Source organism: Arabidopsis lyrata, assembly GCF_000004255.2.
Source record: "Arabidopsis lyrata subsp. lyrata unplaced genomic scaffold ARALYscaffold_2, whole genome shotgun sequence".
Lineage (NCBI taxonomy): Eukaryota > Viridiplantae > Streptophyta > Magnoliopsida > Brassicales > Brassicaceae > Arabidopsis > Arabidopsis lyrata.
The window spans coordinates 11,589,690-11,612,099 of record NW_003302554.1 but is presented as its reverse complement, the minus strand read 5'-3'; the positions used below and the strand labels follow the sequence as shown (position 1 = coordinate 11,612,099).

The following is a 22,410-nucleotide window of genomic DNA, read 5'->3' as shown; positions in this document are numbered from 1 at the left end:
AGATTTTACTGAAACATTTTATATTTAATCTTATACTTCAATTTTCTAAACTTTATTTATGTTTTAAAATCATAGTGGTCATAGAATTATTTTAACATTTTACATCTGCCACAATGCCGTAAGTTATACGTTGTCGTACATGAAGCGTTATGTTGAACGCATTCAACCTTTATATAATAAAATAAGCTGCTTTTTTGGACGAATTTCCACATGTCTTTTTAAGGACAATGAATATTACTATATAAATAAGCATAGAGAGGTCCATGGATTATCACTACTCTCATCATAAACCAAAGTATTAAACAAGAAAAGAAGTTTGAGAAAAAGAGAGAGAGAGATATCATGACTACTACTCCAGATTGGATCATGATTGGAGGAGATGGTCCTGAGAGTTACAACCAACAGTCCTCGTATCAGGTTCATATCTAAATGATTTGCATTAGTACTTAGCTAGGTTTTGAATTCCTATGATGTTTGTATTTAACAGTCTCCTTTTCTATATACAGAGAGCGTTGTTGGAAGCTACAAAAGACAAGATGACCGAGGCTATCTCAGCCAATCTCGACCTAGACTTGATTTCGAATCGCTTCATTGTAGCGGATTTCGGTTGTGCGAGTGGACCTAACACTTTTGTGGCAGTTCAAAACATAATAGATGCGGTAGAAGAAAAGTACCGTAGAGAAACCGGACAAAACCCCGATGATAACATCGAGTTCCAAGTCCTATTCAACGACTTCAGCCTGAACGATTTCAACACTCTCTTCCAGACACTTCCTCCAGGGAGAAAATACTTTAGCGCTGGGGTTCCTGGTTCCTTCTTTGAACGTGTTCTTCCGAAGGAGAGTTTCCACATCGGAGTCATGAGTTATGCATTCCATTTCACTTCCAAAATCCCCAAAGGAATCATGGATCGCGACTCTCCCTTGTGGAACAAAGACATGCAATGCACCGGGTTCAACCCAGCTGTCAAGAAAGCGTACCTTGATCAGTACTCTATTGACACCAAAATTCTTTTGGATGCTAGAGCTGAAGAGCTCGTACCCGGGGGATTGATGTTGCTTTTAGGATCTTGTCTAAGAGACGGAGTTAAGATGTCCGAGACCCCTAAAGGAACTGTCATGGATTTTATTGGAGAATCACTTATTGATCTTGCTCAACAGGTACATAATTTGATCTTTATAGTATTACCTACAATTTGCATAAGTATTAAGTACTAACTAGCATTATCTCTTTTTGATTTATAAAGGGTGTCACCGAGCAAGAAAAGGTGGACACATTCAAAACCTCAATTTACTTTGCAGAGCAAGGCGAGATAAGGCAAATCATTGAAGAGAATGGGAAGTTCACAATCGAGCTTTTCGAGGATATCATTCACTCTAAGAATGAGTTTCCGCTAGACCCCAAGACATTGGCCATCTCTTTCAAGGCCTTCTATGGTGCTTTCATTTCCGCACATTTTGGAGTCGAAGTCATGAGGAAAGCCTTTGAGCTTGTGGAGGTCAAGGCACGCGAACAGATTTCTCGCCTACATAATGCCAAAGACGGAATGCAGTACCTCATCGTGCTTCGCAAGAACTAATCCGTGATCGAAATATATTGATAATGTGATTTCCTCCATTGTTGCTTCTCTTCTTTCGTCGATCTCATGGTGCATTGTCGTCTTTTTCTTCTTGCTGTTTTGTCTTAGTGTCTTTGTATGATCTCCCCTATTATACAAGTGAATAAAACTTCAATTTACGCATATACTAATAATAACGAGTGCTATTGCTGAATGATATATATGGATCGTATAACGTTATCCCATATGTTCATTTTTTAGATTGGCCAATAATAGGCTCTAAATAAATAAAACATCCAACTTCGACAGTTTAACACACTTTTGTTTTCTTGGGAAACGTATTTTCTTTGACCGACATTGTTTTTCTTTGAGCCTATCAGATAAGAGTCCACAGTCAACACTAAAAGTCTAAAGGCATAAGACTTAGTATACAATTGGTATACTTCATTTTTGTTGGGTAATTGGCAAGAATAATAACTTTGACCAAAATAGTTGAATGATTTTCTAGCACAATTAATGATTTTTTTAGTATAATTTAAATTATATTGTTATCTATATTTCAATATATTTATCTTGATTATAAAAAGAAATTTGATCAACTCTATCACTTTCCACCAAATTCTTTCCAATTCTACCACTTTTGCTTATTTAATTTCAAATCTACTACATTTGTGTGATAGTGTGGTAGGAAAAAGACGATTTGCCCCTAAAAATATTTAGTTTTGTGTCAGAAAAGAAGGACAATTTTGTTTGAGAGAGGATGACAACTTTGTGTCCGAAAAAAAAAAGACAACTTTGTGTCAGAAGGATAAAATCGATGCATTAAATGCAGTTCATATTTACCAATGGAAAATAATTACGAAATAGAGTGAATGAAGTCCTACAAGAGTAAGTCCAGATCTCTAGTGGGTAAAACCACATCATATAGCGATGGACAACTATCAGATCCAGTTGTCTCCGAATTTGCAGAATGTTGATTATTTCATTAGTATCATTCTCGTAATACAAGATTACATATTGAATGTAAAATCGGGGACAAAATATGATTATATAGAGTAACAGAGTGAATAAAGTCTCCCAAGAGTAAATCAAAATCACTTGCGGGTAAAACCACACTATCTGACGATGGACAACCATCAGATCCTGTTGTCCCCAAATTTTAGATCCAATTGTCTCCGAAATAGATTGAGTTAAATGTGCACAGTTAATGATGAGGAGAGAGAATTACATGAAGAGTAAAAGGAATAACAGTTTCGTCTTTTTACATAACGAATGTGGTACATTTGAAAAAGTAGAAGGATAGCTGGTAGAAATGAAAAGTTTTTTAGAAATTGTGGTAGCAGTGTTAATTTGACAACTAATATTTTCATTTTTTTTTTGGTGAAACATAAACATCTATATTTTCACAAGATAGATGTCAATTTTAATGATTTTTCTAGTACAACTTTTATTTTTTTGCAGAACAAGGCAAGATAAGGCAAATCATTGAGGAGAATGTGAAGTTCACAATTGAGGCTTTCGAATATATCATTCACTCTAAGAATGAGTTTCCGCTAGACCCCAAGACATTGGTTATTTCTTTCAGGCCTTCTATGGTGCTTTCGTTTCCGCATATTTTGGAATCGAAGTCATGAGGAAAGCATTTGAGCTTGTCAAGGTCAAGGCATGCGAACAGATTTCTCGCCTCCATAATGCCAAACGCGGAATGCAATATCTCACTGTGCTTCGCAAGAACTGATCCAACTATGTTGCTTCTCTTCTTTCGTCAATCTCATGGTACTTTGTCGTTTTTCATTTTTCTTCTTGCTGCATGTTATGTCTTAGCGTCTTTGTACTCTCCCCTATCCTTCAAATTAATAAAAACTTCACTTTTACACTTACACCTTTACGATGATTAAAGATCCCATGGATTGTGGATTGTGATTACGATAATATCATCCTCTCTCCCTAAAGATATTGCACAAAAATGGTATCGAAAAAGGAAACTATTAGTGAACAAAGAAAACTATTAAATAAGGATTATGGTTGTTGACTGAAAAATAAATCAACAAATCCATCAAGAATGAACAATTTTAGGCTTATTAAAAACCACAACTTCTGTATAAGATGTATAAGAAGCTTACCATTATAAGGTGGGGCATATTCAACTTCTACATCAGAGCCGGATATAGCAATGGGGCCTAAGGCAAAATGGAAAATAAATACTAATTAAATAGCTAATTTATGTAATTTGATATCATTATATTATTTAAAACAAGAACACATAATATTTGACACAAAACTAATAATTGGGGTTTGAAGCAATGTGTTACTTTTTTTTACTCGTCTAGTATGCCTGTGTTGGTCTAGCGGACTCATGAATTTTTTTTCCTGGATGCAAGAACAATATATATATATATATATTTATATATACTAGATCATCACCTGTACTACAGTACGAGTTGAATTTCATTTATTACAAAATTTATAATTTTTTATGTTTTAAAATAAAGTTGTGATATATTATAATAGTATGTGAGTCTCTATATATAATATTAGAATGAATATATTTTCTTTTTTCTATATTATTCAATTATTGATTTTTTTTTAAGATATGAAAACGGAAAATAAGATTATTTTTAAAAAAAATTAATATTGTTTGGACAATGAATTAATTTATGTTAACAACCACAAAATGAGAGTGCATATAGATAAAAAATCAAAATATAATAAATGAATCGCATCTAAAACGTAGATTATTTTGAATTACTTAAGAAAATTAGCTATTATTTGAATTAATTTAGGAAATTAATTTTTCAAATTCTGATTCATTGGTTGTTGAAATAGAGATTTGTTTGAGCTAATTACGGAATTTACCAATTATTTACATAATCAAATATGTTATGAACATATATTAGGTATATAAAAATACCAAATTCAATCCGTGTGTGGATTCTATATTTTCATTTTACATTCCCTGTAAAAATATTGAGGTACAATCTATTATTTATTATTTTCAAAAATTGCTTGCAGAATCAAATTTTCAAATATTTAGAAGTGTCAAACCTTATTTAACTCATCTCATCATAAAATCTTGAAATGCCGTCTGTTAGAAGGATCATAACTTTCTACCATATAATACATTACATTTAACTCGCCGCCTACTATAAATATTTTAAACATATCTTTTTAGAAATCAAATTAATGTATTTATAATTTTTTTATCTATTAAATATTTATGATATTCTTTAATATATTAAATTAAACTTTTCAAAATGTTCCAAATTAAAATTTTTAAATTTTTTATTGTAGTATGTAAAATTATGAATTTAAAAAATAATGATATGAAATTAAATATAAATATTCAAATAGTTATAAGGATCATAACTCATTTTATCATATAATATATTATATTCAACCCTCCGCCTATTATAAATATTTGTTTCAAAATATCAAATTAGAGTATTTATACTTCATAAATTTTTGATCTATTAAGTATTGATGATATTAAAAAAAGAGGAATATATTACTCAAATATGAATTTTTGACCAGTTAAATTTGTTCTTTCATACATTGAATAATTTATATTCATTTTTAAAAATTCAAATCTTGGTATATGCGGAAATTTTTTTACTTTTTTTATATACATGATATAATGATTTATTTATTCATAGAAATAGAATCATATAAAGATGAGAGGTGAAGTATAATGATTAATAACAAATTAATATGGTAAGTTAGATATCAAATCTTATATGTTCATTTTGATTGGTCATTCTTTTTAAAGAAATTAATAATAGATTTTCGTTTTTATAATTAAATTGCATAAAATAGTATTTGACTTGTTTATTCTTAATGAGTTGAATTAATTACTCTATAAAATTTTATTTCTAATGGCATTCTTAAGTAAATTCTTACAAATGAAAAGGTTAATTAAGGGTAATTGTAAATTGTACTCCCCAAATAATAGTATGGGATATAAACAAAAAGACCTTCAAAAATGAATGCAATACAATATATAAATTTTGAGAAAACAAATGAATCTTCCAATACTATTCAAATTTAAACAAATATTAGGAAAAAATAATGAAACAGATGTTATAAAATGATAAAAGTATTAAAAAGATTTTTTTTGTAATAAGTTTGGGGACTTTATCCGATGGTTTGGGGACTCGACCCTAGAAAAAAGGACTCAACCTCTCTCCCAAGGAAATCTTTGAAACCAAGTTAGATATGATCACCATTTGGTAAAAAAAAATTAACAGCGGTTATTTTATAAATTTTGCTCATAATTACCAAAGGATTGGTAAAGTTTACCGGGTGAAGGTTCTCCTACTTCGTATGCCAGGCTCAATAAATTTGAGATCCCTAAACTGGGAAAAAGGGCATTGTTTAGAAAAAAATATTAGACCCGAATTTTAATGGATTCATCCAAAAAAAAGGCAATAAATAAATGGACCTCCAGCAGATGTCTAGAGCCGGGGCTGGGTGGATGGAGTGTGTTGCATGCTGATGATAAGGGTTCTTTGCAGCAAACCTGTGTGGTATTGTTGAAGCCGCAGATTTCATGAGATGAACAGTCTTGACACGCTTTCTCGTCAATCTTCGGCTTTACCTCAAACCTGTCTCTTAAAGCACTTTCTATATTTGTCAAATTTAACTCTTGCCGATAATATACCATTTCTATCTCCTATTACCTATCTCCTATCTCTTATCTCCTAACTCTTATGTGCTTCATTTCTCTAAAGATGACAAAATAGGATATAAGAGATTGGAAAAGTCAATAACCCTTATTGGAAAGAACAAAAAAAAAAAGAGATTGGAAAAGTCAATAATTTGATCCTGACGTATACCCTTTGAGTTTATTATACTCATACTAGTTTAATAACCCACCCGCCCTTTGCGCCGTCAAATCAGTGTAGCAATTTATTTTTTACTCAAATGATTAGTAAATTGTATTTTTTTCTTTAGCAATTAGTTACAAATTTGTGTAACAGTATTTTGTATATACATTGAGTTAAAAAGATTTTTTCAAAAGATATTGTAGAGATTATGGAGATATGGGGATGAAGAACAGTTTTTTAATTTATTTTTTTTTGTTGTAAATTGGTTTTAAAAAGAAAAAAAATAAAAGAGTAGAATTTGAAACTTAAGACAGGTGTCAAATGGGGAGAGCTGCAGTTATTTGGAAAGTGACTTGTGATTTATTATAATAGGATTAGGAGTTCCTTATTTAATACTTCAAAAATAAAATTTAACTAATATGACTAATTTTAAAAGAGATTTTAATAATCGCGGAGGAAAAGATTTCAAAAATCTTTAAAGAGAGAAAAATTAAACGAAAAGTCGTAATGAATTGAGATAGTTTTCCAACAAAATTTTTTACAATAAATCAAGACATATGTTCTAAAAAATAATTATAAAGAAATGTAACCCTCTAAATCATTTATTGAGATTTATATTATTATTATAAAATATTATGGAGAAAAGAGACGATCATAAATATAAAAAATATTAAACAAAAAATTATAATGAGTAGACGCAAAATCACTTGATCTTCTAGAAAACATACATTCTCGCTAATGTATACGAGCACCATGTAACTCTTCTCTGAAACTCCATCACATTTTCCCTCTCCTATACTTTTCAAGAGCATTTGTCCGAGACAAAGTTTGTTTTGTCACCATAGCAGCGTCGTTGAGGGTATTCATGTTTTTGAACCGATTGATGATAATCCCGATATTCTGTATCACACTATGCTTATATGGGTATGCTAAAGCCAACAACAACAACATATCACAGTATCATTTTTGGTTTTATAGAGCTCTACCAAAGAAGAGTTGAGAAATTTCTTTCAAAACAAAAAGTTTTTCTTTTAACATTTTTAAGGCGACACGAGTTTGAATGTTCTCTCTTTTAACTGTTTGGAGTGACCAAATTTATTTTTCATTCATTCTATCCATTGATAACATAGGGTATGGTATGTCTTCGGCATCCATGAATCTAGAATCAAACCTAATCTAGGCGGTAAATCCTCAAAAAAAATCGCTATGTTGTCTCCTCTCGGTCCAACTTCAACATATATAGAGATTGTCCTTTTCTCCATTGACTCTAATTAACTCTATTGGAAGGAAGTAGGAATTCAAATTTTGGTGAAAGGGACGTACAACCAATTTCTTTTGTCGATCGTTGATGTCTTGATGATTTACCATTTAGTTTTGTGGGTATGCTCTTTTTCTATAAACAATATTTTCTTTTTACGTATCAACAACAAAAAAAAAATGTTAAAAGGTCAAATTTCAATATTCTTAAGTAGATGTTAAATGCATCCTTGCGTTTTAAGAAAATATCGCGTTAAAGTCTCATTAAACAGAAAATTAAAACAATCGATGAAAGTATTTCTAAAAACAAATGAATTTAGTATAGTTTAGGTTAGTGGGTTTTTAATGATTTATATGTTATTGGGTCATTAATTTTGAAACTCTTGTCAAAATCACCTATTATTCATCCAATGATTTCTAAATAGCAGTTGAAATATGATGTTATTCGTTTCATGATTTATTAAATTTTTTTTAAAAGTTGATATTTTAAAGAATTTAGAAGTGCAAAATACAGAGACTTAGGAGGGGTTATTGGTTCATGGATTTATATGGAATTAGAAATCCAAACAAAAATCATTTGTTATTCAATCATTGATTTTAAAATCCTAATTAAATTCATGTGTTATTGGTTCTATGATTTATAAATACTAGTTAAAATCATATGTTATTCGTTTAGTCATTTGTTTTTGGATTTGAGAATCCAAATTATGTTTTAAATGGAATTGAATGGAATTGAAAGAGAAAAATAGAAGGATTCAAATCCATGGGTAAACACATGTTATTTCAAAATCCATATATCTTGATTTCATAATTAATAGAAATTTTCAAATTCTATATGGATTTACAAATTAATAAACCAATAACACCCCCTTAATTTGAGGGTAAATTTCGTTATTTCAAAATGGAGATGTCTAATTTAAAATTTCTGAAAATTACCAATCTTATATAAATTTATAAATCAATTAATTACTTAAAATTCTAAATCAATTAAAATACATGAATCAACCATAAACTCGCTTCAAAATTCATAACATAACAATTAACGAACAAACAAGAAAATAACGGTTTTAATAATACGTTACCCAATGAAACATACCAAAAACTAACGGATTTAATAAACCGTTAGCCAATAAAACTTACGAAAATTATTTTTGTGTTAAATACTTTTCCTAAAAACATTATTATATCAAATATGTATCTAATATTTATGTGTCAAAGTAATAAATAAAGAGAAAATTTGTTATATATACACAACAAGTGAAGGATTGTCACAACGACGATGCTATGATCTCCATCACATTCTCCCTCTCGTCTTTAAGAATGATATTTTTCAAGAGCATTTATTCCAGACGAAGTTTGTATTGTCATCATAGCATCGTCGTTGAGGCCATTCATGTTTTTGAACCGATTGATGATTATCTCGATATTCTATATCACACTATACGTAAAGGGTATGCTAAATCTAATCTATCGAAAAATCTCTATGTCTCCCCTCATTCCAATGTCAACATATAAACTCTATTGGAATGAAGTAAGAATGCAAGTTTAGGTGAAAGGTGTGTATAACCAATTTCTTTGTCTATCGTCAGTGATTTTGTTATTTCAAAATGGAATTATCTGATTTAAAAATTACTTAAAATTTTCAATCTTATATAAATTTATAAATCAACTAATTACATAAAATTTTAAATCAATAAAAATACATGAATCCACCATAAACCCGCTTTAAAATTCATAACATAATTAACGAACAACGAGAAAAATAACGGTTTTAATAATCCGTTAGCTAATAAAACATGCAAAAAATAACGGATTTAATAAACCGTTAGCCAATAAAACTTACCAAAATTATTTTTGTGTTAAATATTTCCTAAAAACATTATTATATGTATCTAATATCTGGTAATATTTATGTCTAAAAGTAATAAATAAAGAGGAGATATATATAGAACAAGTGAAGGATTGTCATAAGTAGGGGTAGGGGTTTCATTTCATCTTCGACTGCGTCAAAAAACGAACCGTACATTTTTTTTTTCTCTGTGGCGTTGAAGGAATCTGCGATGGCGGGAATCAGATTGCTACCGGAAGAACCTGAGACGACTCCTCAACAACAAGCCAGAGCCTCCGCCGCGGCGGTGACAACGACGACGGATAGTTTGGCTTCCGATGACGATCGATCTATCGCGGCGGATTCTTGGTCGATCAAAAGCGAGTATGGAAGCACTCTCGATGACGATCAACGTCACGCCGATGCCGCTGAGGCTCTCTCCTCCGCTAACTTCCGCGTCTCTTCCGATTACAGGTTTCGTCTCTCTCTATTGTTGTACCTGTTTCTGCTAAAATGGGGAAAATTGTATAGAGTTATGGATTAGATTGAGAAATTAGGGTTTTTTGTCGATGTTCTAAAATACGTAGGCGCTTTATTGAGTAATTGAGGAATTGGATTGGTGTGTATAGTTCTGATAAGGAAGAGCCAGATGCTGATGGAGGAGGTCAATCAATGCTTGGTCTTCTAAGCTATTGGGATGCTGCGTATTCCGATGAGCTTACTAATTTCAGGGAGCATGGTCATGCTGGCGAAGTTTGGTAACTTTCAGATCTCACTATAGATCTTTGATCATGCTAGTGGAAGTGAATTAACTTCTTTGATTTATTTTTGTTGGTAATTTTAGGTTTGGAGATGATGTTATGGAGATTGTTACTTCTTGGACTAAAGACTTATGTGTTGAGATTTCTCAGAAAAACATGTCTGTTTCTGACAACGATGTTACGACGGAGGTGAATGATCAGGCTGAGAAGTATTTGTCTAGTTGGAATGTGCTTGATCTTGGTACTGGAAATGGCTTACTCCTTCATCAACTTGCTAAGGAAGGGTGAGTTTTCTAAACATTTCTTAAAGCTTTGGCCTAAAATGCTTAAGTATATGTCGTTACTGTATATAATAGTGTCTTTGTACCCTTTTTCCATGGGTACTATGTCATTCGTCATTTTACATTAGCCGATTGCCATTAGGTGAGTCTGAGAAGTTTAGAATCATGTAGCATTTATGATAAAAATAGCTGTCATAATGTCTCATGTACTGGTTTTCTCTTCTTCCGAGATCTTCTATTGACTTTCTTCTTTATAGAGGATCCCTAGATGGTGCCCGTATATCACTAGTCTTTTGGGAATATGAGTCTTGACAGACACAGTAAGCTTTGACGATTTTCAGTTCTGAAGCTGTTTCACATGGAAAGCAACCATTGTTTGTCATGATAAAAGAAAAAATTCTATAGAAGATAGTATAGAAAGTCAGAAGTCAGCCTCTCTCAGAGAGGCTTAAGTCCCCCTATGCAGTGAAACAGAAATGTTACTATATCTGTATAGTGTATACCTAAGGCATTTAACCCTCGAGCTTGTTTCATTAATGTATGGAACCCCAAACTATCATGAATGTGCTATCACATTTAAGCTTTATCATTGATAATTTAAGTTAAACAGAACATTACACACTGGCCATTAGAATCTTATATTTAGAATCTACTCTTGTTTGACATTATTAATCTCATCATCCTTGCACTTTTCTGACCCAGGTTCTCTGATTTAACCGGGACTGATTATAGTGAAGGTGCGGTAGAACTCGCTCAACATCTTTCCCAACGTGATGGCTATCCTAATATCCGTTTCATGGTATGACTTTGTTTAGCTTTAATATAGAAAAGAGTTACAGAACCACGACAAGGAGTCTTCCTCCATAAAAGTATAAATGCTATTAGCACAATAATGCAGTATTTTTTGTGTATATCTCTTCTTTCTTGAAAATGGTAACTGACCTTGATCAAGCAATGGGATATGTATCTTACATGCAATTAGCATCTAGTAGTACATCACATAAAAAAGATTTGGGAAAAATAGATCTAAGGGGCTCTACATTGTGGAACTAACGCTTCGCTCTCTTAGGTTGATGATATCCTTGACACAAAATTGGAACAGCAGTTCAAGCTGGTAATGGACAAAGGAACTTTAGATGCTATTGGTTTGCATCCTGATGGCCCTGTCAAAAGGTACCTCCTTAGATTGCTATCCTCTATAGAAAACTACCGTACTTGCTTTCTGTTATTCAGCACACAGTTAGATTTGGTTACCAATGACGCTTCCAATTTCTGTTTCAGAGTCATGTACTGGGATTCAGTGTCCAAGTTGGTTGCTCCTGGTGGAATATTGGTAAGAGCATCTCAACTCCTGAATAAGATTTAGTTAAAAGCGGCTAAAGCACATAAGTTTATGCTGTTAGAAAGAATCTAAAGGGTATTTAACGCATAGGATACGTAATGCAAATTCATCCTAATATTATTTGATATGGGCTTGTTTTGCTATCCGCTGGGCGTAGAACACTTTTAAGAACTGCCTGTATGTTATCTGAATTCTTTCTGCTTCTATAAAGGTCATCACATCGTGTAACCACACAAAGGACGAACTGGTGGAAGAAGTAGAGAATTTCAACATCAGAAAATCCAACTTATGTAGAGGAGATGGAAATGACGCTACCAATTCGCTTTCCTCTGGCTCTGAAGCTGCAAGCAGAATTGATCAACCTCCGTTTGAGTATCTCAGCCACGTTAGGACATACCCGACGTTCATGTTTGGTGGGTCTGTAGGATCGCGTGTAGCAACGGTTGCTTTTCTGCGGAAGTGATTACAAACCTGTTGGTGGATTTTTTTTTTTGTTTAACATAATGCTCAGACCTTTTCTCATCTTTTTTATGTTGGTGTCAAGCAAGACTGTTGATGGTGCTTTTGGGAGCTCTTAATAACCTTTAAATTTCTTTTCAAAGAAAACTGATTTGGTCATATATCAGTGTTTTTTTTCTTTTTTTTGGTGTTCAAGTATGTGACGTAGATTAATCAAAATCAGGAATCCAAATTCACAGAAATTAATTCGAAACTAAAATCAGTGGATTCATATGTTCCATATCCTTAAAAATTGAATCAAACCGAAAAATAAAACAACGTGTTCAATCATTTTTAAAGGATGTTCAATATAGATATTGGTATCGAATTTTAATTTTGAAAATAATAAAAATTCAGCTAAATACATTGATATCAAATCGAGATTACAAAATCAATGATATTTTAGCCAAATATATTTTTAACTAGATCATAACCCGTGCTGAGCACAAATGAAATTTTAATTTTTAAATATTTATATAAAGTTGGATTATTGTTTGTTTTGTAGTACAATTTTAATAATTCTTTACATAATACAATGACATATAAGGATTTTTTTATTTTATTTTGTTTGATGAGAAAATATTGGGGTGGGGTACTGTTTTTCGGTTTAGTATCGTTTTTTCGTTTTGTTGAAAGTGAAACCATATAGAAACCGTATGTAATTCGGTTTAGTTACAGTTTGATTTTTACGGTTTTTTACATTTTTTGGTTAAAAATAAAACGTATGTATTTGATATAAGGTAGTAGTAAGTGAAAAAAAATTGCGTATATAATAAACATATTTTGGTATATAATAAGATTAAATTCAACCCGTACATACCTATATTTTTATTTTAGAATTCCAATAAAAACAATTGTGTGCACAATCCACCATTCATTATTTTCATATATACTTATAGAATCAAAATTTTAAATATTTAGAGGTGTCAAACCTTATTTAACTCATCTCATCATATAATCTTAACATGGTTTCGGTTATAAAGAGCATAACTCTTTTTATCATATAATACATTACATTTAACCTTGTAAAATGTTCCCGCCAAAAATTATTGCGGAATCACTTTTCCTGCAAAAAAAATTTTTGGCGGGAAAATTTTTTGGCGGAAAACTTTTTTGCGGGAACATTTTACAAGGTATTTTAAAGGTTTTACAAGTTTTTACAAAATCAAATTTTTAATTTTGATGTGTGCACATTCTCGTGTTTTTCTTATATATTTGTGATGTCTTTTACTAAAAGAAGGGTAATTTAGTCATTTTTTACATAAAAAATGGTATTTTTAAAAATGAACACCTAAAGGGGGCATTTTTGAAAAAGGGTATTGAAAAAGGAGTATTTTTGTGAGTCTCCGTTTAAGAAAACCAAATTAGTGTATATATAATTTTTAATTTTTTTATTTATTAAGTATTGATGATATTTGTTTTTAAATATCAAGTAAAACTATTTTTAAATATTCAAAATTAAAATATTTAAAATTTTATCGTAGTATATAAAATTATATATTTTTAAAAAATATATGAAACTGAATATAATTACTCAAATTCTGACCCGTTATTCAGGCAGAATTTTTGTTGAATTTATTTTTGTTTAAAAGAAATATATTATCCAAGTCTAAATTTTTGACTCGTTAAATTTTTTTTTTCATAAATTGAATAATTTATTCGTTTTTAAAAATTCAAATTATGGCATATGCGGAAAAAAATCTATTTTTTATTATTATATGGATGATATGATGATTTATTTGTTTCACTATAATAGAATTATATAAAGATGAGAGGTGAAATATAATGGTTAATAACAAATTAATAAGATAAGTTAGATATCAAATCTTATATATTCATTTTGATTGGTCATTTAAAATAATAATAATAATAATGTATTTTTTGTTTTTATAATTAAATTGTATAAATTGACTTGTTTATCTTTAATAATATGAATTAATTTACTCTTTGAAATTTTATCTCTAATAGCATTCTTAAATAAATTTTTACAAAAGAGAAGGTTAGTTAAGGGTATCTTATAAAGTGTACTCCCCAAATAATAGTATAGAATTGTTTTGAGCTTTTCAAAAGTTTTGTATTAGTTTTTTTTTTTCCAGTTAGGTTTGAATTAAAATCGTTTTCCCAATATAATATATTCTGAAATAGGTTATTTCGATTTAATTCGGATAAACTTTTTTTTTTATTATTATTTGGATTGAACACTCTTACATATTCTTAATTATTAGACAACGAATTAAACAAGTTGAAGAATAAAATCCAAAATTGTTCGAATTGGAACTTAGTACTTGAGTTCGATGTCTAAGATTGAAACTTGTAAATCAATAAGAGAGTAGAAGAATCATACACGTAACATAAAAAAAATTGTACACTTTCATGGTCGTAAAACGACAGCGTTTTACATCAGTTGCTTCATCTTTTTTTTTTTACGTCTGGATATATTATTTATTGCAAATTATGAGAATTGTTACATAGATGATTCTACAACGGACAATTCCTTCCGACCCTTATTAGACCCATGATAGACGACACCTTCTTCACCTTTTTCTTCATACTCACCTCCTTTACCTCCTTCTTTATGCTCTTGATGGACACTTCCCTCTCTGCGTAGAATCCTGGCGAACGGCTATAATTGTACATCGCTGGAGATCTCCTACACACTTGCCTCCAATAATCTGGAAATTTATTAATAAATCGCAGTATCTAGGATTCGAACCCCAAACCTCTGGGTGTAGAAGCATTAATTAACCCTTGTTTAACCAATTGGCCAAATGGCTCTTCCACAGTTGCTTCATCCTCTTTAACAAAAAATCTCAGAACTCAAAAAAAAAAAAAAAACTTCCAAAACCAAAAAAAAAAAAAAATGGAGATGAGTTTGCGTCTCGCTTCATCTTCAACCTCAAACCCAATTTGTCTAATAAATCCAGGAAAAAAGCTTAATTTCCCAATCCGAAACCAGAGAATCCCTAAAACAACGAAACCCTTTTGCGTTAGGTCTTCAATGAGCTCATCTAAACCCAGACAAACCTTATCTAGTAACTGGGATGTCTCTAGCTTCTCCGTTGATTCCGTTGCTCAATCACCTTCACGGCTTCCAAGTTTCGAAGAACTCGACACCACAAACATGTTGCTTCGTCAAAGAATCGTCTTTTTGGGTTCTCAGGTATCAAATTTCTCACCTTTTTTGTAATCCTTGTTATAGTGGAATTGGTTCTGTGTAGATAATCAATTTGGTGATATCACTATAAAATTGAATTTGTTGAGAGATTGATTTTATAAAAACATGAGCTTTTTCTTTCAAGTTGTGCTTTGTATCAGAGTTCTTGATTCTTAAAGCAAAATAGATTGTTTTGTGTTGATTAGAATGGTTGGTTAATGGAGCATTTGATGTAGATTAAGCTGTTTCTATTGTTTGATGAGAGTTAGAGAGAGTAGAGTTTCGGAGATTTTGTGTTACTTCGACTCAGCTTTCTTGAAGTTGATGTTTTGTGCTTATTGGAATGATTAATGGAGCATTTGATGTAGTTTAAGCTTGTTTCTAGTATTTTCCTTAACATGGAGATTTGATCAACTCGATAGATCAATTCGATATATTCTTGTTCTACCGTGAGTCCGTGACACAGCTTTTCTTGAATTTGATATTCTCCAGGTGGATGATATGACTGCGGATTTGGTTATAAGTCAGCTTTTGTTGCTAGATGCTGAGGACTCAGAGAGAGACATTACGCTGTTTATCAATTCGCCCGGTGGATCTATTACTGCTGGTATGTTCGTTGCCATCTCGACATGTTTAGTGTGGATATCGAGTTTTCAGTTTTTGTAATGGTTTGGCTTTTGTTTTTTTTGTAGGGATGGGAATATATGATGCAATGAAACAATGTAAGGCGGATGTATCGACTGTTTGCTTAGGACTAGCTGCATCTATGGGTGCGTTTCTCCTTGCTTCTGGTTCAAAAGGGAAACGGTATTGCATGCCTAACTCTAAAGTTATGATCCATCAGCCACTTGGTACCGCTGGAGGCAAAGTACGATACTTTGATTCTGTTTTATATGTCTTCTCTAATGGTTTTTACTCTTCTACTGAAAATGTGTTGGATAACACAATCCTTTGAATGTGTACTTTCAGGCAACGGAAATGAGCATACGCATAAGAGAAATGATGTACCACAAGATTAAACTAAACAAGATCTTCTCTAGAATCACCGGAAAGCCCGAATCAGAGGTATTTGCGTATCTTTTGGTAGTTTTCTTCGACTTGAGTCTTTTCCTTACACGTTTATGTTATCCTTCACAGATCGAAGGTGACACAGACCGTGATAATTTCTTGAATCCATGGGAAGCGAAAGAATATGGTTTGATCGATGCTGTAATCGATGATGGGAAACCAGGACTAATCGCTCCAATCGGAGATGGCACTCCTCCTCCGAAAACCAAAGTCTGGGATCTTTGGAAAGTTGAAGGAACCAAGAAAGACAACACTAACTTGCCATCCGAGCGCTCAATGACACAGAATGGTTATGCTGCCATTGAATAGAACTTGTGTTCCAGCGTTTACGCCTTTTATATGTAGCTACAACCATATATCGTTGCATTTCAAGTGTTTGTACCATTTCTGTGATAGATTTTTGGACTAATTTGAAGGCGAAAATAGATAATTTGTTGTAGCACAAAAGTTGTAGCTACATCACAAATAAACTACAAAATCAAGCTATTTTTGCAAGCTACCAATTATGGTTTTTGAACCTGGTTCAGCTGGTTTGATTAATTTAATATCTATTAAATATTTCTATGTGAAAGAAATAATTTAAAGATAACACCAAAAAGTAACATTTATTGATTTTTCTTTGTTACAATATGTAACTTGCATGTGAACTACTTTCATATACTTCTGTGATATGTTTTCAGTTCACATTGTGAACTAGATCATGACCCGTACTATAGTACGGGTTAATTTTGTTTAGTACAATATTTTATATATTATATATTTTACAATAAAGTTTTGATATATTATAGTAGTAAGTGAAAAAGATATTTCTTTTTTAAGTACATATATATAATTTTTTATAATAAATATATTTTCCTTTTTATATAATACTCAATTATGGATAATTTTTCTTAAGATATGAAAACGGAAAGTAATATTATTTTAAGAAAATTAATATTATTTGAAAATGAGTTAATTTATGTTAACAACCACAAAATGAGATTGCATATAATTCAGTTAGATCAAAAATCAAAATATCATAAATGAGTCGCATCTAAAACGTAGATTATTTTGAGTTAATTAAGGATGTTAACTATGATTTTGAATTAATTTAGGAAGTTCATTTTTCAATTTGTATTTTTTTTGTTGTTGAAATAGAGTCTTTTTGAGCTAATTATGGAATTTAGCAATTATTTGCATAATCGAATATATTATGAACATATCTATACTAGTATTTTTGCAACATTTTGGTGACGGGTGGGTAAAAATGCTTTCGGATTATTTGGATATCCGACCCGTTTCAAAAAATCCTTCACAAAAAATTTGTTGGGTCGGGTTATATTTAACCTAACTCATACACCGGATATTCCATATTTAATAATTTAGATATTTAAAAGATTTGATTAAGATTTAGAATTATGATTCTCCTATCATCTTTATTTGATTTGTTTTTAACTGTTTTGAATCATCATATAATACATAAAGTAAAAAAAAATCAATTTTTTCTGTATATATTGTGATTCGAAATTTTAAAACGGACATATATTATCTAATTGACGAAAATGTGTGTTCAACGTTCTACATCGATTTAATATTTACACAATGATTCAGAATCATATCATAAATAAGGTCAACATTAATAAAATAAATGAGTTTTTTGGCCAGACGGGTTTGGCGGGACGGGTTTTTGAATCAACAATAATAAAAAGATTAAAATATTATTAATCCGTCGCTTCAATATGGATTAAATCCTTATTTTTAATACCACCAATATTAGACATATTAAATCAGTCTCATTTAGAAAAAAAGGTATAAAACCAAAAATTGTCCCGTGGTATAATGTTACTTAATAAAAATATTTATAAAATTTTAAAATATCATTAACATGCCGCTTTAATACATATTAAATCTTCAGTTTATTAAAATATAAATGTCTTAGAGAATGATATAATTTGTAAACTTTTATATATAATAAATAATTATTGAATTTTAAAATAAAAATAAATCACGGGACGGGTTAAGAAATTACGGAACGGATTATAATTCGGAAAGGATTTATGGCGGACGAATTTGAATCAATATTTATATACCGCTTTAATACGGTTAAATCCTCAGTTTATTAATAATTGTCTCATGGACTCGTGGTATACCGTTACTTAATAACAATTGTAAACTATAATATAAATAAATATGTTAGAAGGAGATACAATTTACAAAATATTTTTATACTAACTTTAAAATTAAATCATCCCGCGGTGTACCGCGGGTTAAAATATAGTTTTTAATATATAATAATGTCAAATTCAACCCGAGCGTGAAGTATATTTTCATTTTAGAATCTCAATGAAAAATTGCTTTCACAATCCATCATTCGTTATTTTCAAAATTGTTTGCAGAATCAAATTTCAAATATTTAGAACTGTCAAACATTATTTAACCATCTCATCATATAATCTTAACATGTCGTCAGTTATAAGGATCATAACACTTTTTATCATATAATACATTATATTTAACCCATTGCCTGCTATAAATATTTTAAATATATCTGTTTTTAAAAAATCAAAATAGAGTATTTATAACTTTTATCTTTTTGATTTATTAAATATTTATGATATTATTTAAAATTTTAAATTAAACTGTTTTTGAATGTTCCAATTTCAAATATTTTAAAATATTTTATTGTAGTATATTAAATTCTGAATTTCAAAAATAAAATTATATGATCATAACTCATGTCAAATAGTTATAAGGATCATAACTCATGTATCATATAACACATTATATTTAACATGTTGCCTATTATAAATATTTTTAAATATATTTGTTTTAAAAAACTAAATTAGAGTATTTATAATTTTTAATTTTTGATCTATTAAGTATTGATGATATTCTTTGAAAATATCAAATAAAACTATTTTTCAATGTTCCAAATTAAAATATTTAAAATTTTATTGTAGTATATAAAATTATATATTTCAAAAAAAAATATGAAATTGAATATAAATACTCAAATTCTGACTCGTTAGAATTTTTGTTGAATTTATTAGTATTTAAAAGAAATATATTACTCAAGTCTGAATTTTTGACCCGTTACATTTTTTTTCTTCATAGATTGAACAATTTATATTCGTTTTTAAAAGTTCAAATCATGGCATATGCAGAAAAAGTTTTACTTTTTATTATTATATAGATGATATGATGATTTATTTGTTTCACAAAATTAGAATCATATAAAGATGAGAGTTGAAGTACTATATAATGATTAATAACAAATTAATAAGGTAAGTTAGATATCAAATCTTATATATTCATTTTGATTGGTCATTTGTTTTAAAATTAATAATGTATTTTCGTTTTTATAATTAAATTAAATTAATTAAATTGCATAAATTAGTATTCGACTTGTTTATCCTTAATTAGATGAATTAATTTACTCTTTGAAATTTTAACTCTAATGGCATTCTTAAGTAAATTCTTACAAAGGGAAAGATTATTAAAGGATAATTATAAATTGTACTCCCCAAATAATAGTATAAGATTCTGTTTCATAACAAAGATATTATTTCATAAAAAAATATTGGAGATTCTATCATAATTTTATTGGAAATTTATAAAAGTAAATTTGGATAATTTAAAAAATAGATAAAATTATTAAATATTTAAAATTTAAAATTAATAAATTTACATAGAAAATGGTTTTCAGTTTGACATATGTCATAGTAATTTACTTTTCTCAATTATTATATACAGGACATAAATTTTTTAAAAAAGAATTAAATTTGTAAATGAAGAATTGAGATTTGTTTTTTTTTTTACCAACTAAGGTTAAAAAAAAGTTATAAAACCCATTAGATCAGAAATCAGTGAAACAAAAAAGACACCCCAAAGATCATTTTCACTTGATATGGCGATACGTGGAGGAGACGACGGAGAAAGAGCCGGTGACGATCGTTCCCTCAAGAGAAAACGAATTCCTTCTCAAGTTGAAGAGAGCGAAGATGTTACTGCAACGAGAATGGCGACTATTGGTGGTAATGATTTCGAGGATGTGATCACAGAGGCACAATCGGGAACTCCAAAATCTACTCAATCGTTGAAGCTACAGAGTTCAGATGTTCTTGATTGTCCTATTTGTTACGAGCCGCTCAAGAGACCAATCTATCAGGTTTCACTCCTTTGTTCTTTGATTCATAGTTTTTGTCGTGTCTATTACATCATCATTAGAGATATTTGATCTAGTCATATCACATTTGTGATGTTATTATCAAATTCGTGGATGCATGGCTTAATAGGATGATGGAATTGCAGAATAAGAACTTTTAGGTCACATGATTGGTGTATGAATTTAGAGGTTTATAAGTTTTATTTGGCTACAAATTGTAATTTTGGGGTTGATGATTTTTGCAAACTCATGGTGTTTTGTTGCGTTTAGTGTAATAACGGGCATTTAGCTTGTTCATCGTGCTGCAAGAAAATGAACAAGAGATGCTCGTTCTGTCAATCGCCTATCGGGGATATACGATGCAGAGCAATGGAGAAGGTTATTGAATCAACTAAAGTTTCATGTCTATATGCGAAATACGGGTGTAAAGAAACCACCGTGTATGGGATTGAATCAACAAGCCATGAGAAGCTTTGTTTTTTCGCCCCATGTTCTTGCCCTATACTATACTGCAACTATGTTGGCTCTTACACGGATCTCAAAAGCCATGCTCATGCTGCACACTCTTGGGACGAGGATGATCTCATCATGTTTGTGTTTGATCGTCCTTTAATCTTTAGCATGGACCTTGGTAAGAAGAAGGTTGTTTTTCAGGAAGAGAATGAGGGTGATTTGCTTGTAGTTCAGGCTTTCAAAGGATCCGAGGGTGTGTCTGTGACTGTGAGCTGTATTGCACCTATGGCTTCGGAAGCACTCAACCTCTCATGTAGTCTGGCTAAAATCAACCAGTACACTACACTAAGACTTGGATTAATGGTGAAGAAAATTCAGAAAGTGAGTGAGCAAATGGAGTTTGAAGATGGCTTCATGTTTATTCCGTCTTATATGGTTAGTGGTGATCACTTGAAGATGCAAATTTGCATCGGCAGTGAGTATAAATACATTCACATCTAAGAATATATGAAAAGTTCTCTTAAATCTTTTTGCTACAAGTATTTTTGAAGTTAGGTTGTTGGATCATAAAAACCTTTCTCTAATGGTAAGCTTTTGGTTTCTCTTGTTTTCCTTAGCTGCTTCCGTTTGGTGAATCACATTGAGATCTATTTTGTTCATAGTAAAGATCTTGATGTTGGTTGTGTGTTATCTGGAAGTGTTTGGTTCGGTTTGGAAACATCTACTTTAAGGTCATGAATGTTTGCAAGTTTTAAAATGGTTTTTGGATTATAGTTTTTGGTTTATAGATTTTAGATTTTGGTTTATGGTTTTTAGATTTTGTATTAGAAAAAAATGAAAAATGGAAAGAAAAAAGTCAAATAACGTTAAAAGTGAAAAACTCACAAAACATAGATTTTAGATTTTCTTTGAAAATTGACAAAAATTATCAAAATCTTGATTCCTTATTTCTTAGGAAATCCTTTTTTCATAATCTTGATTGGCTATAAAGTGGATTTTTGTGAAAACTAATATTAAGATTTCGCTTCCAATATTAACTGTATCGTAATCATCAAATAACCATAACTATAATTAACCACAACTATATATATATAGTGAGTGGTTAAGGTTACGGTTAAAGAAAATTTATAACTGTAACCGGTGGTCAATCAACCGTAACCGTAATAACCGTAATCGTCGTCACACAGTCATACGCATGGGAACATAAACCAACTATAAACTGAAAACCGAAAATTTCGGTTCG

The 22,410-nt window shown here is 30.5% G+C and overlaps 4 protein-coding genes across 6 annotated transcripts; all 4 read left to right on the top strand.

The window, feature by feature from the left end:
• The first annotated feature begins 262 nt into the window (after positions 1-262).
• Positions 263-1,745, top strand: LOC9324593 (probable S-adenosylmethionine-dependent methyltransferase At5g38100). The gene is made up of 3 exons (XM_021010303.1): positions 263-417; positions 507-1,160; positions 1,247-1,745. The coding sequence occupies exons 1-3, from the start codon at positions 343-345 to the stop codon at positions 1,577-1,579; spliced, it is 1,062 nt and encodes a 353-aa protein (XP_020865962.1). The 5' UTR covers positions 263-342; the 3' UTR covers positions 1,580-1,745.
• Positions 1,746-9,588: 7,843 nt separating this feature from the next.
• On the top strand, positions 9,589-12,485 carry LOC9324592 (protein-lysine N-methyltransferase mettl10). Its single transcript, XM_021035832.1, has 7 exons — positions 9,589-9,940; positions 10,096-10,224; positions 10,311-10,511; positions 11,211-11,307; positions 11,578-11,681; positions 11,790-11,841; positions 12,062-12,485. Exons 1-7 carry the CDS (start codon positions 9,699-9,701, stop codon positions 12,311-12,313), a joined length of 1,077 nt encoding a protein of 358 aa, XP_020891491.1. The 5' UTR covers positions 9,589-9,698; the 3' UTR covers positions 12,314-12,485.
• A 2,659-nt stretch (positions 12,486-15,144) lies between these two features.
• On the top strand, positions 15,145-17,073 carry LOC9324591 (ATP-dependent Clp protease proteolytic subunit 3, chloroplastic). Of its 2 annotated transcripts, XM_021034234.1 has the most exons (6): positions 15,145-15,508; positions 15,995-16,109; positions 16,195-16,370; positions 16,472-16,567; positions 16,640-16,885; positions 16,922-17,073. In XM_021034234.1, exons 1-5 carry the CDS (start codon positions 15,209-15,211, stop codon positions 16,877-16,879), a joined length of 927 nt encoding a protein of 308 aa, XP_020889893.1. In that variant the 5' UTR covers positions 15,145-15,208; the 3' UTR covers positions 16,880-16,885; positions 16,922-17,073. The 2 variants fall into 2 exon arrangements, with proteins under 2 accessions (XP_020889893.1, XP_002888528.1); XM_002888482.2 differs by having other exon boundaries at positions 16,640-17,073.
• Positions 17,074-20,439: 3,366 nt separating this feature from the next.
• On the top strand, positions 20,440-21,779 carry LOC9324590 (E3 ubiquitin-protein ligase SINA-like 5). Of its 2 annotated transcripts, none has more exons than XM_002888481.2 (2): positions 20,440-20,717; positions 20,985-21,779. In XM_002888481.2, exons 1-2 carry the CDS (start codon positions 20,457-20,459, stop codon positions 21,666-21,668), a joined length of 945 nt encoding a protein of 314 aa, XP_002888527.1. In that variant the 5' UTR covers positions 20,440-20,456; the 3' UTR covers positions 21,669-21,779. The 2 variants fall into 2 exon arrangements, with proteins under 2 accessions (XP_002888527.1, XP_020889888.1); XM_021034229.1 differs by having other exon boundaries at positions 20,665-20,717; positions 21,038-21,779.
• Positions 21,780-22,410: the final 631 nt, after the last annotated feature.